This window comes from Morone saxatilis, unplaced genomic scaffold (assembly GCF_004916995.1).
Source record: "Morone saxatilis isolate NCDOM2014 unplaced genomic scaffold, NCSU_SB_2.0 Contig4, whole genome shotgun sequence".
NCBI classification, from domain to species: Eukaryota; Metazoa; Chordata; class Actinopteri; family Moronidae; genus Morone; species Morone saxatilis.
In genome coordinates this window covers 12,427,563-12,441,957 of record NW_023339984.1, presented here as the reverse complement: position 1 = coordinate 12,441,957, position 14,395 = coordinate 12,427,563, and the positions used below count along the sequence as shown (strand labels likewise).

Sequence of the window (14,395 nt, the reverse complement as noted above, 5' to 3'; positions counted from 1 at the left end):
ACAAAAAACTAATAAATACATTCAAAATAAATAAATAAACAAATAAACTGAGTCACTTATGATATAAATATGTCACATTTATATCATTTGCACTACACAGTCTTATGCTAGAACAACACAGTACCACGAGGACCCGGGGCAAATCTGGACCCCCCACAAAAGCCCCAGGTTCAGTGTGTTGTGGCAATTTGATGTAAATATGCACCACTCGTTATTACCTGATGTAGAGACCATGTGTGGAGAGGCATTGCCTACATTAAACAGGTATAAGTGTATAAAAAGTGGCTGTATTTTCCTTTAAGTTGAAATAATTCGGTGTAGTTTTTTTGATGTCTCAAAATATTACTGCAAAAAAAGTAGAAACATTGAATTATCTCTCTTTAAAAATATGCACAAAGGATTTTTATCTATATATTTATTATATTTTTGAACGTTCTTTTTATTTCAGTTCAATCTGGATACTACATCTTGAACATATCTGAAATATTTGACATTGAATGTAGTAAATGACTTACAATATTTATCTATATATTATACTTAGATCCTTTACTCAAGTACTGCAATGTAAAAACACCATACTTGCTTTACTTCAGTACAAATATAGTATTATAATAAAGTATAATGTTGGATGTACATATTATATATTATGTTGAGTGTTATACATTAAATCAATAATGCATCATTACTTATGTATTAGCATGTAAGCATTTCAATTGTATATAGATATAAAGTGGGTATCCTATTTCAATTAACAACATATAATATATATATTATAAACTGAATGTTTTGTATCTAAATCTGAAAAGAGTAAAGAAAACTAGATTATTATTATTAAAACGGAAATACTAGTGCCTCATAGTGTGCTTCAGGGCAGTAAAAGTATTTATTCACTTCGATATTATATTAAAACATAAAGATATATGAATTAATTGGAGGTTTATCAAGACCTTTATTTTGAATGTTGTCACCGGAAGTCTTGATTCTGGTCCCCAAAGCAAATTTTAGACGAGCCACACGCATGCGCACTCCCCGGATCCACATAAAACAACCCTAGGTGGGCATCTTGCGCTGATCTGGTGCTCTGCAATATATCATCGACTGATTCACGGTGGGTAAACATGCAGTTTTGTGAAATAAACAGTGAATCTTCTCTGGAGGTTGTATTTTTAATTACAAACTAACCTCTACCGATGAAAACTGGACTGGTTTCCAAACAAAGCCCTTCAGATTGTGTTATTTCAGTGACTGGGGGCCGTGTAGGACATTTCCCGTTGTTGTATTTCTGCAAGACACACACCTGTAATTTTTTTATTTCTAATTTTATAAAGGTAATTGATCACCATCAGTATGGCATCCAGTGGATATGTGCAGGCAGCGGTGCTCCTTCTGGCGGTGCAGCTCCTCTCTCTCGGTGCTGCTGATGCGGACCAGGAGACCGGGACTGTCATCCCTGCCGAAAGTAGGTGGATTTAAATATGTGATTGGGATTTTATTTTTCCTGCCTTTTCAGTGCAGGTTAGGTGGAAATCTGTGTGATACAGTGATGTTTTTATAGTCTGTAGTGATAAGCAGGTCCCCACAGAGGTTTCTTACTGGGAATTGTAGGTCATCCTAGTTGGTGGATACATCACAACATGAAAATGGGCCTACATTGCTACTTCAAGACCCATTTTATCATCTCTACGGGTTCAAACAATGTGGACATTTAAAGAAAAATACCAATGCTTTTGTTTCGTAGCCGCCGTTGGTGATACTTGGACATTTAAATGGAAAAATCAAGTTATATGAACTACTGTCAAGATGGAAAAAGCTCCTTAGTGAATTAATAAAAACAACGTAAAGTAAGATTATATGGACTGTAAGAGGAATATAACAGAATCTTCTTATTACACGTGAAAAAGTTGGATTCAGAAGCATAAAACACTCTTATTTAAATAAACTCTACTGCTGCTAGATTAGTTCAGGATGAACACGATCTTCTGGTGGCTAATATTAGCTGACCTTAGGTAAATATTGCTGTGTAGCTAACTGACATCTCTGAGTCACATCCATGACTGACTGTACTTGTGCTTCTTAATATTTACCCATTATCCTGTGATATTCAGCCTACCTGTGACCACCGTGGGCACTGTCCCAAGGCTCGCTGTGAGGTTTACAACAAGAGAATCTGCTTTGAAATGAATAAAAATCAACACAAAATAATGAATTCAACCAAGAAAAAACACCAATATAATAATATTATTTCCTCTTATTTCCAGGTCGCCCATGTGTGGACTGTCACGCGTTTGAGTTTATGCAGAGGGCACTGCAAGATCTAAAGAAGACCGCTTTCAACCTTGATGCCAGGGTAGGTGAAGGCTGATGAAATTATATCATTTCCTTGTCAGAGGCAAAAATTCTTCCATGTCTCATCCTATCAAAGTGTTAAACGCTCATGATTCACCAGTTGATGAGTCTTTCATATAACAATTGGCGTGTGATGGTGGTGACTTTGTCTTTGATTATTGGGTTGGATCATAATGGCTGGATAGACTGGAGGCTTTATGACATGCTGTCATTTTACATACATGATCTTACAGCTTTTAGTGTATGTTTTATTTGTTTATATCTTATGTTTTATGTATTTTATTATGTTTTTTTTTGTACTGGCTGCAAGGTATTTATTTGTTGAGTTTATTCAACGAGGACAGATCAACATGCTTTCATATGGCGAAGCAATGAAACGGACGTCTATAAGGCGTCTAGCTGAAGCTTATTTCCTGCCCTCGTCCCTGGTTAGGTTTTTAAAAAGTTGAGAAGAAAGAGGTAGTTTTGTAATCTTTACATAAAAAAATAATAGAACTACAAAAAAACAACAACCAAACAGCTGGTGTAGTTATAAATGTTATATTAATAATACAATTTTACATCTAACCTTGTTAGAAAGATCAAAGCTTTCTGAAATATCTTTTATTATATAAAAAATATTTACAATATTATGTAACTAATTTATAATAATGCACTAACCCATTAAATCACCACCCAGTCTGTGATCCACTTGATACAATTTTATAAATATTCTCATGTTATAGCTAATAACTAAGAAACAATGTTTAGAGCGCTGCATTATCTTTGATTGATGCTCAGTTCCAGCGTCTTTATCTGTAAATAAAAACAGATAAATGTGTTGTAGGATATTTTTGTAGCGCCTGCAGTGTTCCTCACAAATAGAGCATAGTTTAGTTGCTGTGAGCACACACGGTAATAACTGAAGACAACTTTTATTTAACATTTTTTGACAAACTCAGAGATTCTTCCATCTGGACTTTGGACTATTTTAGCAAATGAATCAAACTGAAACTGTTAAAAAGAGTTCTGCTCCATACGGTGACGTGTTGTTTTGTCCGTTGCAGACGGAGACGCTGGTGCTGAGGGCGGAGAGGAGGGCTCTGTGTGACTGTATGACCACCAACTCACTGCGCTGAGCTCCAGTACACCGAGGACACTTCCACCTGCCATCACATCCCCCCGACACACTGACAACAACAACAACCCTGTTCTGAAACCTCTAATTTCATCTTAACTTATAGGCACTTTATTTTATTTTCTCTCATATCTCTGTTGAGTGGAGCTTTGATTTGACGTCATGCATCATAAGGGAAAGTTATTGTTTTTGCCTTATTTGGGACAACTTTTATACCACTGATGTTTTTACATTGTGTCTCCATCATCACAGGATTTGGGTCGGTTCTCATGCGTCTCCTGAAGCATAAACTATTTTTTGTACTTTTTAGTATTTTGACTGAATAATGTAGATACAGTAGAATGCATCGGTAAACTTACTTGTTGAATGTGTTGTACGAGATTAATGTTTACGACGATTATACACATTAAACTGTAGCATCACATGGAATTTATTTAATTGCTCTGAAAAAAAAAAAATGTTTTAATTAGTTAAATTAACTTTAGGAATCAGTAAAAGTTCACTGATCAGAATGAATTGATTTGAGCCTGGTTGGGTGACTTATTAAAGAAGACTTTCTTTGTCATAACCATGATGTTTTTTAAAGGAATGAGCAGAAAGAAATGTGTTTTCTTTAGTTTCATCAGAAGTTCAACAAATATTATTTTCAGACTTTTCGAGGCAGAAAAAAGTATACTTGTAGGTCTTGATTTAGCACAGCACTGTAGCATGAATTTACAGCACTTTTTGTTAATCTACTGTTAATATAGATTGTATGTATAGATTGTATATGTACACGGTAAATGTAAAGGAGTCTACAGACTGTCTCCTTTGTCTGACAAAGGTGTATGCAAGAATAGTATTGAACGATATTAAATGAACTGCAATATCGGCAGAGGAAGAGGAGGACGTGTAGAGGAATGCTAGCTGCAGCAGGGCACATAGAGATAGAAATAACAATTGTCTTTATTGTTGCTTGTTCTTGAACAGTGTACTTTGTTAACATTATGTCACAAGAAGCCCCTTTTATTGTCTTAATGTTGTACCTATCAATAAAAACAATGAATGATCCCTTTGCTGCTTTTATTATCTTCTCTGGCTGGATCATCAGTGTGATAAAGAAGCGCAATGTGGGTTTGTGCTGGCATTGATAAAGACACAAATTCATTCATTCGTTCATTTATTGTGGTATCTGCTAGGTCTCACAGCTCAGTTGTAGGTGTAGCACTGCGATGACTATGTGTAACAAATGTGTAAAAAGTACTTCCACTTCTACAATGGTTCAATGTCACAGAATAGAGAAGAGAAATGGGGAAACATTCAACATTTGAGCAACAATAACCGGTAAATTAAACTATTAATATTTAAGTTAATCTCTAAGTTAAGTCTTCAGCTTCTTTCATTCACTGCCATGAATCTTATTTTCTCAATTGTTATCAATATGTGAGACAGTATGATGCCTACGTCCACCCCTGTGTGCTAAAGGTCACATTTTTTATAACCAAAATGCAAATATGTTCATATATAAGTTAAATATTGCAAAAAAAAAACTACTAGATTGACAGAAAAATCTACCACCACCAGTTTTGATAACCTAGTAATCATTTCATAATAGTCAGTCATAATTTAAGCAAAAAAAAAAGCCAAATATTTTTTGCTTTTGGCTATTTTATATCATTAAAAGTGGAAAATCTTAGAGGTTTGGACTGTTGATCAAATCACATTAAGGTGTAGAAAATTGTGTTGGGCATTACTTACTACTGTCTTTGACATTTTAGACTAAATGATTTATCCATTCATCATAATTCACAGATGAAACGATACGAGCAAGAAACACCTTGGCATCAGAAAATAGTAGATTCGATTGTTGTCGAGTGTAAGTCCTGGTAAAGATTTTATGCTTTTACAATTCATCTAACTCTGTCTGAGAGCAGCGCCTTGGATCATAGCAGCACGTCCCCTCTTCCTTATTTATCCAAGGACCTGGTCTGCAGTGTGTGTGTGTGTGTGTGTGTGTAAGTGACGTTATAAGGTCCTACTGTTTTAGCTGACCTCATCCCCGCCCATACACACTAGTCTGTATTTACAGCAGGGATTACAACATGGAAAAAAAAAAGAATCTGCAATACCTGTGTCACCACCAGCAGGGGGCGCTCTGAGTAAAGGCAAGCAGCCAGCTGTGCCGCAGAGATGCAGCACTCTCGTCGCTTTTCCCATGGCTGTAAATGCATATGCGGTGAAATACTGTAAACAGAGACAAACAGAGGGAAACTGAGGCAGTGAATTAGCAGCCCCAGAGTCACCACCATGTACTGCCAGCACAAGAGACGCAAATCTTCTTATACAGGCAACCTTTTTACACAGAAGCACCCACTTTAACAGAATATAAAGAGGCAAAAACATTTATTGGGTATAACGTATGAGGGACCTAGATGTTTAATGATTCACCTGTCGACTGTTTGAAACCAGCTATACAAAAAAATAACCTACTTCACTCTAAAAAACACGTTTTTACTCAAGAAAAACCAACCAAAGTTGAGTTAAGTTCTAATTTTACGTTCAACACAACTCAACGCAAATACTGTTTGCAACTTAAAGGTTTTATATAAATCAATAAATTAGAACTTATATTTTGTGTCATGTTGTTGTTGTACTTTGAGAAAGACATTAAAGCAAGAGTTGTCCTCAACTTCCTTTATTTGAGAGAATAAGTAAATAACACAGCTGTGGGTCCGATCGGCTTCACTCGAAGGCTCCGCTGGATCAGGGGCCCGGAGGACAGTCGGCTCCCTCCTTTTATAAGTTTGTTATCCTTTCTGATTGGCACGAGTCACTACTCTCATTTAACCTTGTTTTGGGCAGATAATTATTCTTTATTCTAGCTGCACTGTATATTATCATAGAATAAACACAAAAAACGATCACTTCCCAGTTTTGAGGTACTACTTGGAGTTCGCTTGCTTACAGTGTGTGCACCATTAGTCACTGATTCTTTGATTGAGTGAGTGATTAAAGTTCAGTGTGTTGATTATATCAGGGAGACTGTTCAGAAACCCTGCGGAAAAAAGGTCATGAAGATGAACATGAAGACGAACAGGAAGGATCTGTAATCGTGTCAGCAGATTATCTCTTTGTATAGTGTTTGTTAGGTTTTCATCACACCCAGTATAACAAACAAGTCACACTTGCAACCATGCATTGAATTAAGTTGCCTCCCTGAACTCAGTGTCTAAAATGGTGGCACGATTATGGAGGCTTCAAGATCAGCTGAAAGCACAGGGGCCACCTTAAATTAGGCCCTTTCAGTTTAACTTAATATTGTACCACAGTGATGAATATTCGTAAATGAAATCTGAATTATTTACATGAAACTTAATGCAAAGCAAACATGGATTAAAGTGCAGCTACTAAATTATTGATGTAAATGTGAGAGAAGGGTTTAAGTAGGGTTTCAGATGTTCATCCATTTACCCCCAAAATGCTCTAGGTTGGAAGAATTAACAAGGATTTCTTTCTGTTTTTATCTGATCACAAAGTGCTTTGATCAGCAGGAGAACTGCATGTACCTGGATGCTGTACAAAATTCTGTTAGTGGGGACAAGAACAAGTATGTGATTGTACTGCATTCTGGTGGTAAGTGGAAAAAAAAAACGAAACACGTATGTTGCAAGACGTCATTCTTGGTTTGTTGTGTCATCTGTGTTCTTTATTTGTCATGTCAAGGGTGTAATCGTTCAAGAGGCCTGAGGCTATGAGGAAGGAGGCTCAAACAGTTTGCTTTTAACCCCAGTGTCCTTACCATCAGCTGTATGTGCACCACTACCTTCCAGCAAAAAAGCCAGACAGTCCACCCAATTGGGAATGGCTCATTGAAGATATGGACCCAGTTTAGGTTGCACTTTAAACAGGCACTCACTTTGTTATCTGTTGTGTTCAATGGGCTGTTTCCACCCTCATTAGTAGACTCTACATTCCAGTTACGGTTCAGGGCACTTTATCAGAGAATATGAAATACCTAAATCCCAGTTCTTTGGGTATTTCCAAGGGCACAGTCTGGTCAAAAAGAATTTTGTTTCCTTCCCATCTTTTCCCAGAAGGTTGGTTGGATTGAGTAACTTTTAGATTAGGGAACAACGGAGTTAAGAGTTTGGAGTTTGTATATTTTAGATTAAGTTTTGAACAGAACCCATCAACATCTGTCTGCGTAAGACACAGGTTATTATAATTTAACTTTCTAACTAAAATGTTACCAGGAACGGACGCAATTTGCTCCTGTTGCGATCAAGACAAAGCCCCCCTTTATGTACATGTTCTGGACCCGGTTAGATTCTGGTCTACTATCTTTGAGCCCAGCCAGCTATTGCAATATTTAGCAGACACCCTTACAGAAGTTTCACCACACTATTAGCACAACTACTGTTACAGTGGAAATATAACAAGCCAACAGCACGTTCTCGATGGATAGAAAGTGTTATGGCACATTTAAAAAGGTTAAGGTTAATCTAAGGGGATTTTCAAAGTTTGGCGGCCATTTCATTTCTTTACTTGGAACATGAATTTGCACCTAGACTTAGGTTATGAATTAAAATGTGAATCAAAAGAGCACAAAGTTCCTGTATTTTATCTTCATTTATTAAATCCATAATGTTGGACACATAATGCAAGTTGAGATCAAAGCCAATTTCTCATATAAATCAGAATTAAAAAGTAGTCATCAGGTTTTAATTGTTTGTTGTTAAGATAGTCGCTACATACACACTAAACTGACAGGATTACAGTATGTCACCAATTACATGAATGGAATGAATTATTATTTCCTGTGTGGAACAGAAGACCTGATGTTACTGTACATACAGTGTGTACAGAGGGCAGCGGTGGCTAGTGTGGTTTTTATGTTCTCAATTGTTCCAGTGTTTTCACCAGTTTTGCTGTGTCAGCACCAGAGAACTCGAACACCTGAAAGACAGAACAGACAGAGGGTTAAAACAACTTTGAATCTGGTCATGCACTATTAAATTCTTTATTTTCCTCAAAGACTTTTCCTTTTTTGGATTTGGAATCTATAGCTAGCCCAGCTAGGGAGACTCAAGACTATTAGCCACGAAGTTTGAGAAAATATATTGAAAGAGGCACCAGGACATTAAAAATTACTCATTTTAGTTGATGCAATGTTAAAACTTAAAACTTTTTTATTTTATTTGGTGTGTAATAGCTACACAATTTTACAATTGGAGAACTGTGAAATAATGGAGCCACAGGGAGCCACTGGACAGGGACTAAAGGGCATCAATTTTTAATGAGGAAAACAAATTCACATATCACACCATTGTTGTGCTTTCGGTCCTGACTCCAAATTTGAGAAACGCTGCTCTAAATGAATGTAAACATAGCTCCGTAGCTGCTGAATGTGTAAATAAAGCAACACAATTCACAGCATATTAGCTGTATATGTTCATGCAATCCTTACCTTCTCTCCATTCTTGTAGAAGTGGAAAGTGGGCATCGAACGTATTTGGCAGAATGAACTCACATCCTGAAAAAAAAAAAAGAGCAAAGAGAACAACAGTGAGATGGAGTCAAAAACAACACTCTGCTCAAGCTAACATGCACGAGCCAAAGAGACCAACACATGTGTGAAGCATCCAGTATGAACCGTAAGGTCAAGGAAAGACTTTCTGTGAGTGTGAATTTAAGATATTAAAAATATTATTACATACTTAAGCCAGAAATGTGTGTAGCCTCCCCTCAAGGAAGCAGTAGAGCCAGCTTTTAAATGCAGGACTATATATTTGCATGTGCACTGACGGGAATTCTGTCAGACTTGCCAGACTTGTTTCATGCAAAGTCATCCAGATACCAGACAAACAGGCAACTATTATGACTTGTTTGATAAGGACACCTGAGCCTCTCCCTTTAGCCTTCTGTGTTTCCTACAGTACCTGCCCAAATTACTCGTCACTGTTTTCTGTTTAGTAGAACATGTGTACAAACCTGCAGGTTGTATTTGTTTAAACCACTGACAGTAAGTAAATAGTGGACAGAGCTTCTGGGTCTTAGAAGTAAACAGTTTCTAACATAATCATTGTTTTAATGGCTAGTTTATGGTCTTCTTCCACGCAGCATTTGACCATGTACATTGTGTAAGCTATGATCACATTTAGAGTAAAACAGACGATAAAGCGAGGTATGCTTTCGGGTGCGGCTTCCTCATGAGTCATTCTCAGTGAATATGTCCAGCAAAAAGCACGAAACTCAGATGAAACTGTAAAACTAGGCAGTGCTGACCAAATATGTATCAAGACTCTGGTTACTGCGTTGCCTATTTCTCTCCTCAGATCTTTTCAGAAAAATATTTTAGTGTTCTGTTAATGTGTAACAAGACATTGTGAGCGGGCAAGCTGCCATTGTTTCCTGCAACTATGAGTTGATACCAGGCGCAACCAATGAGGGCAGTCCTGCTGCTGGCTGCAACAGACCAACACAACGACGGCCATAATGCCAAATGGTACTCCACAAAGCAATAGGGTGACGTTATGACTACAAATGTATCCAGGTAATTCTGTAAACATGTTTGAACAGCTCCAAGTAGCCTGATTTTAGGTCCAAAGTATTTTAACTTAACTGGTTCAGAATAACTTTAAAGTAAGATTATGAACTGGTTTGGCTTCATCAGGTGAGCCTGGCTGTTTGGGAATGTAACGAGTGTGGTGCGCCGCTCCCTCAGACGCGGCGGTTGCGATGACAGTCTCTCCAGGTTGAGAACCAAAGAGGGGTGTTCAATTTTCATGTTATAACAGCGCTTCACAGAGGTCAGACTACTACCTGCAAGCAACAGTGTCTGGGGATTCGGGCCCCTACACTATGATCAGAACACATGAGGTCCCTATGTCAATCACAATGTTGTTGGCTCAGAGGGGTATACGCCACATTCGCGCCTACAATAGCAGCCACGATTTGTTCGAGGTGATCACCTGCTGTTGTGTAATGTTAAGACCGCAAGAGGAGGCGGGGGGTGCAGGGGAAGGTTGCTCTCCTGCTCATGTCACAACTGTTGGTGACACTTAGCGAGCAGAGAGACGCCTGGCACTTTGGTCACATTGAGCCAGCTGTGGTTGCTGCAACATTTGCTTTCAGTATTATTACACCATCGGCAAACACCTGCCAGAAGTTACTGCGGGGGCTCAAATACCGTGGGCTGGACACACAGCGTATAGAGGTCACTGTACGTCGTGAACTGGTGTGTGTTGGAATCGTCCCCCCTGGACTTGCAGCAGTTGTGATACATACCCCTACTGGTAAAAACCACCACTTTACCGACAGCCGACAGAGCATCCCACTCGCACCCTCTAGGAAAATCACTTTCTTGTTCTCAGCGTCTTGAAACGAGGGCCCCTGTTCCGCAAGGACGTTTAGTCAGAGGACTGAGCACCGAGGCATTACACACAGAATGAGAAAATCTCAGTTGTATTATTTATTCAAGTTATGTACAGCCATTACATTTTCCTTCTAAAAACACGTTTTTTATCTTAAAAATGATTCTAGTCCAGATTACTTTTCGTACCCATCATCAAGCGTACCTGTCTCTTCTCCTTGCCCCTAAGACATGTCAATACAGACATCAAGTGGTTTTTCAGCCCTTACTTTGGTTTTCCTTTTCCCAAATATTTAAAAATCATTAACTTACTACAAATACTGGGCCAATCCTTTGACAGGGGCCACACCATGTGGCTGTGAAGTCCACAACCACCAGCTTGTCTCCGGCTTCCTTCAGGATGGCATTGAACTCATCCTACAGAAAAAGAAAACAGATAGTTGACTAAACCTGAGCTCAGTTATTGCAGCTTTATTTTATATTTGGAAATGTACTCACATATTTTATGTCCAACTTGGAAAAAAAGTCACACAATATTGCAAGAAAATAATTCTGAAGGATTCGAATAGTTATATGTCATGGTGAAAAGAAATAAGAATAAAGGTATTAAGGTTTTACATGATGTATCTTCAGGACACTTTGCTTAATAATATAAAGAAATACAGGTTGTAATAACTAGGGACGGAACATTAAGAAGTTATAACCCAGAGCTTTGTGGGTGTCTCTGACATAATGCAACATTAGAGGTGGAGATAAATAAATAATGATCTCTTCCCGTAGTTGTGAGACTTTACCGCTCATCACGTGGTGATCGCAACAACCAGACCCGCCCTGAAACATTGCAACCAGGTTTTAAGAGACAGAAATAGGAATACACTTCCACACCTTTTTTTTTTTGGTATCATATGAAAGTAGGCGTTTCGTTTTTTACGCACAGCTCGAACCCTCATTACTTTATTTATATTGTCTGTAATCATCTAAATCTGCAAAGTAACTAAAGCTATAAAATAAATGTAGTGGAGTAAAAAAGTGGGAAGTGGAAATTAAATGGAAATGGAAAAGTAAAGTACAACTACCTGAAAACTGTAGTTTTAGTTGAAACACTGAAATAAATGTGTTTATTCATTCCAACACTGGCTTCTAATATTTACAAACAATAAGAGCTTAAAATAAATAAGTAAACAAGACTTACCAGGGTTTTCACTTCACGGACCATGATGACTGTGGAGTAGTTTGGGTCTTTCCTCTTCAAGGTAACAAACACCGCGTCTTAAAGTCAGCGGCTGCGTCCACATCCGTCTCTAACCACAGCCCACATCCTTCTGCTTCGCTTTTTAAACAAATAAAAGTGCATCGTTGCGTTGCTAAATCATGAATACAGTGGAAATTGTACACGGCATTGAAGCAACGGGTGTGCTCTGCCTGTAAATTTTTATTTGTAATTTTATTTTGGGTTTCAAAATTAATGCGTTTGTTTTAATTATTTTATTTCTCTGAGGAAGACTTTTATTTTGACGGTCGTCAGTGACGCTAAACTGCATTGCTGGCTGTAATTTGTGTGGAGGAGAGAGTCTAAAGGTGGGGGAAGAGTTTAATTAGTATGAGCTGGATGAAAAGTTGGATACAACCCATAATGTATGAAAAGATGTGGGACATTATACAGGTTTTAAGTGTTGAAAAGAAAGATTTATAAAAGTGGGAAAGGGATGAAAGATGCAAAACACAGTAAGCTGAGAGATGAATTGCATTGCTCCACTAATGGCTGCATGCTAGGGATGTCCCGATCCAGGTTTTTTAGCCCCAGATCCGAATTTAATATCAAGTATCTGCTGATCCAATATTGTTGTATTCTGTTCATCATTTATTTCTGTTATATCTACATTTTTTTGTTAATTTAGTAATTACGCTTATTGGATTTTTGTTCACAAGACTTTTGTTGCACTTGCAGTGGCGTATTGAGTGTGTCTCTTCAAGCAGAGTCAGCTTAAAACTCTGCAGCGGACAGGTCTGCCTCTGCTCTCTCTCTCACACTGACACAGAGCTCAAAGTGGAGCTTTGTGACAGCTGATCTAAAACAAAAGTTGGGATTGGATCAATAAAGCTCAAAATAGCCGATACTGATCAGTTAAAAAGGTTTCTTGATGGGCGCTGATACTGATTGTTGATCGGGTTGGGACATCCCTACTGCAGGCAACACTGCATTGCTTAAATAATGGCTGGGAGCTGCACTGCTTCACTAAAAAGAGTAATATTTTCTTGTTTCTGTAAACAAAGAGTTCTTTTTTTCAATTTCCCTGCTGTCATTGTAGTGCTAAAATCAAACAGCTAAAACGTACGTACACAAACCACAATTCATTTCCACAGAACACCCAAATCTTAGAACTTTTTTGTGGACATGTTTTACCTCCCAGGTTCTTTAGGGTGAATAGGGCTCTGAACCGCCGGGTCAGGTCCACTCCTGGGTCCACCAAAACCTGTCCAACTGCTGCCACCTGCTCGACACTGGCCATACTGCTACAGAGGGAGACACGTATTAGGTTTGCTGTTGTGAAAACCTCATTACACCTTGAGCTGCAAGGATTAGCCGATTAATCAACTACTCGATCAAAAGAAAACACTTTTGATAATCGATTGTTTCAAGCACAAATGTCAAACATTTGCTGGTTGCAGCTTAAATGTATGGATTTTCTTTGTCATTTATGATAAATGAAGATTCTTCGGGTTTTGAACAAAAGAAGCTGCACTTTGGGCTCTGGGAAATTGTGAAGAGCATTTTTCAAAGTTTGTGTAGATTTTATAGACTAAATCTGCAGATCAGTTGGAAATGAAAAGAATCCTTAGTGTGCAGCCCTAATTACACCCCTGCTGCCGGCTATTATTATCTAACTAGGCCACTTTAGCTGCTCCTTCTTTAAACCACTTCTGCTTTTCTATATTTCAAAATGATATGCTGATTAAAAAAGTAAAGCTGCAGGGATTGGTCGATTATATGATTGACAGAAAATCAAACAGAAACTATTCTGATAGTCATAGTCATTCTGAAGAAAGAAAATCTAAACCTTTTTTTTTTTTTTTTAATGCATTGCCATTTTGTTTTTCCATTTTTCCAGGCTTAATTAAAAAAACAGGAAATCCTTTGGTTTCCGGTTGTAGTCTTCAAAATCGGCAGATGGCAACAGAAGGCTTAAAACCCAAACAAGGGAACAGATAATCATTTTTTCGTCTTTATTGTTATATCTATAGTATTTCTACAAAAACACTGTCTTTGGCTATGCATGTTATGGACAGACAGACAGACAGGAAGAGTATTGGAGTTTATATAATTCTGAAACACTAACCTCACTATCAAAAAGCATTCTTTGACTTCTATAAAAATGGCCTAGGTCTACAGCCTACCTTTGTCGTATACATGCCTAAATAATGCCTAAAGCACACACAGTTGGATGGTGTTTTCCTTGCTTAAAACAAAAAAATGAACTGCAGGCTGTGATTGGGCCTGGTTCTCCTTACCAAGCAATCTTGTCAGGGGTGAAAGAATCAGCTGCACAGTCAATTACACTGCTAACCCTTGGGTATCTATA

The 14,395-nt window shown here is 37.9% G+C and overlaps 3 protein-coding genes across 3 annotated transcripts in view; 2 read left to right on the top strand and 1 right to left on the bottom strand.

Annotated features, from left to right (window-relative positions):
• The window catches only part of LOC118338468 (negative elongation factor A-like), a 1,900-nt gene extending 1,789 nt beyond the window's left edge, over nucleotides 1–111 (top strand). The window contains exon 8 of the mRNA XM_035675767.1: nucleotides 101–111. Within this exon, the coding sequence (XP_035531660.1) occupies nucleotides 101–111 (11 nt within the window). The remainder of the gene's footprint in view (nucleotides 1–100) is intronic.
• An 887-nt stretch (nucleotides 112–998) lies between these two features.
• Nucleotides 999–4,505, top strand: cunh4orf48 (chromosome unknown C4orf48 homolog). Its single transcript, XM_035674887.1, has 4 exons — nucleotides 999–1,108; nucleotides 1,329–1,459; nucleotides 2,259–2,347; nucleotides 3,393–4,505. Exons 2-4 carry the CDS (start codon nucleotides 1,348–1,350, stop codon nucleotides 3,462–3,464), a joined length of 273 nt encoding a protein of 90 aa, XP_035530780.1. The 5' UTR covers nucleotides 999–1,108; nucleotides 1,329–1,347; the 3' UTR covers nucleotides 3,465–4,505.
• Nucleotides 4,506–8,052: 3,547 nt separating this feature from the next.
• LOC118338539 (thioredoxin-like) lies at nucleotides 8,053–12,128 on the bottom strand. The gene is made up of 4 exons (XM_035675852.1): nucleotides 12,007–12,128; nucleotides 11,127–11,231; nucleotides 8,910–8,975; nucleotides 8,053–8,398 (listed from the first exon to the last, which is right to left on the bottom strand). Exons 1-4 carry the CDS (start codon nucleotides 12,028–12,030, stop codon nucleotides 8,333–8,335), a joined length of 261 nt encoding a protein of 86 aa, XP_035531745.1. The 5' UTR covers nucleotides 12,031–12,128; the 3' UTR covers nucleotides 8,053–8,332.
• Between the last annotated feature and the right edge of the window lie 2,267 nt (nucleotides 12,129–14,395).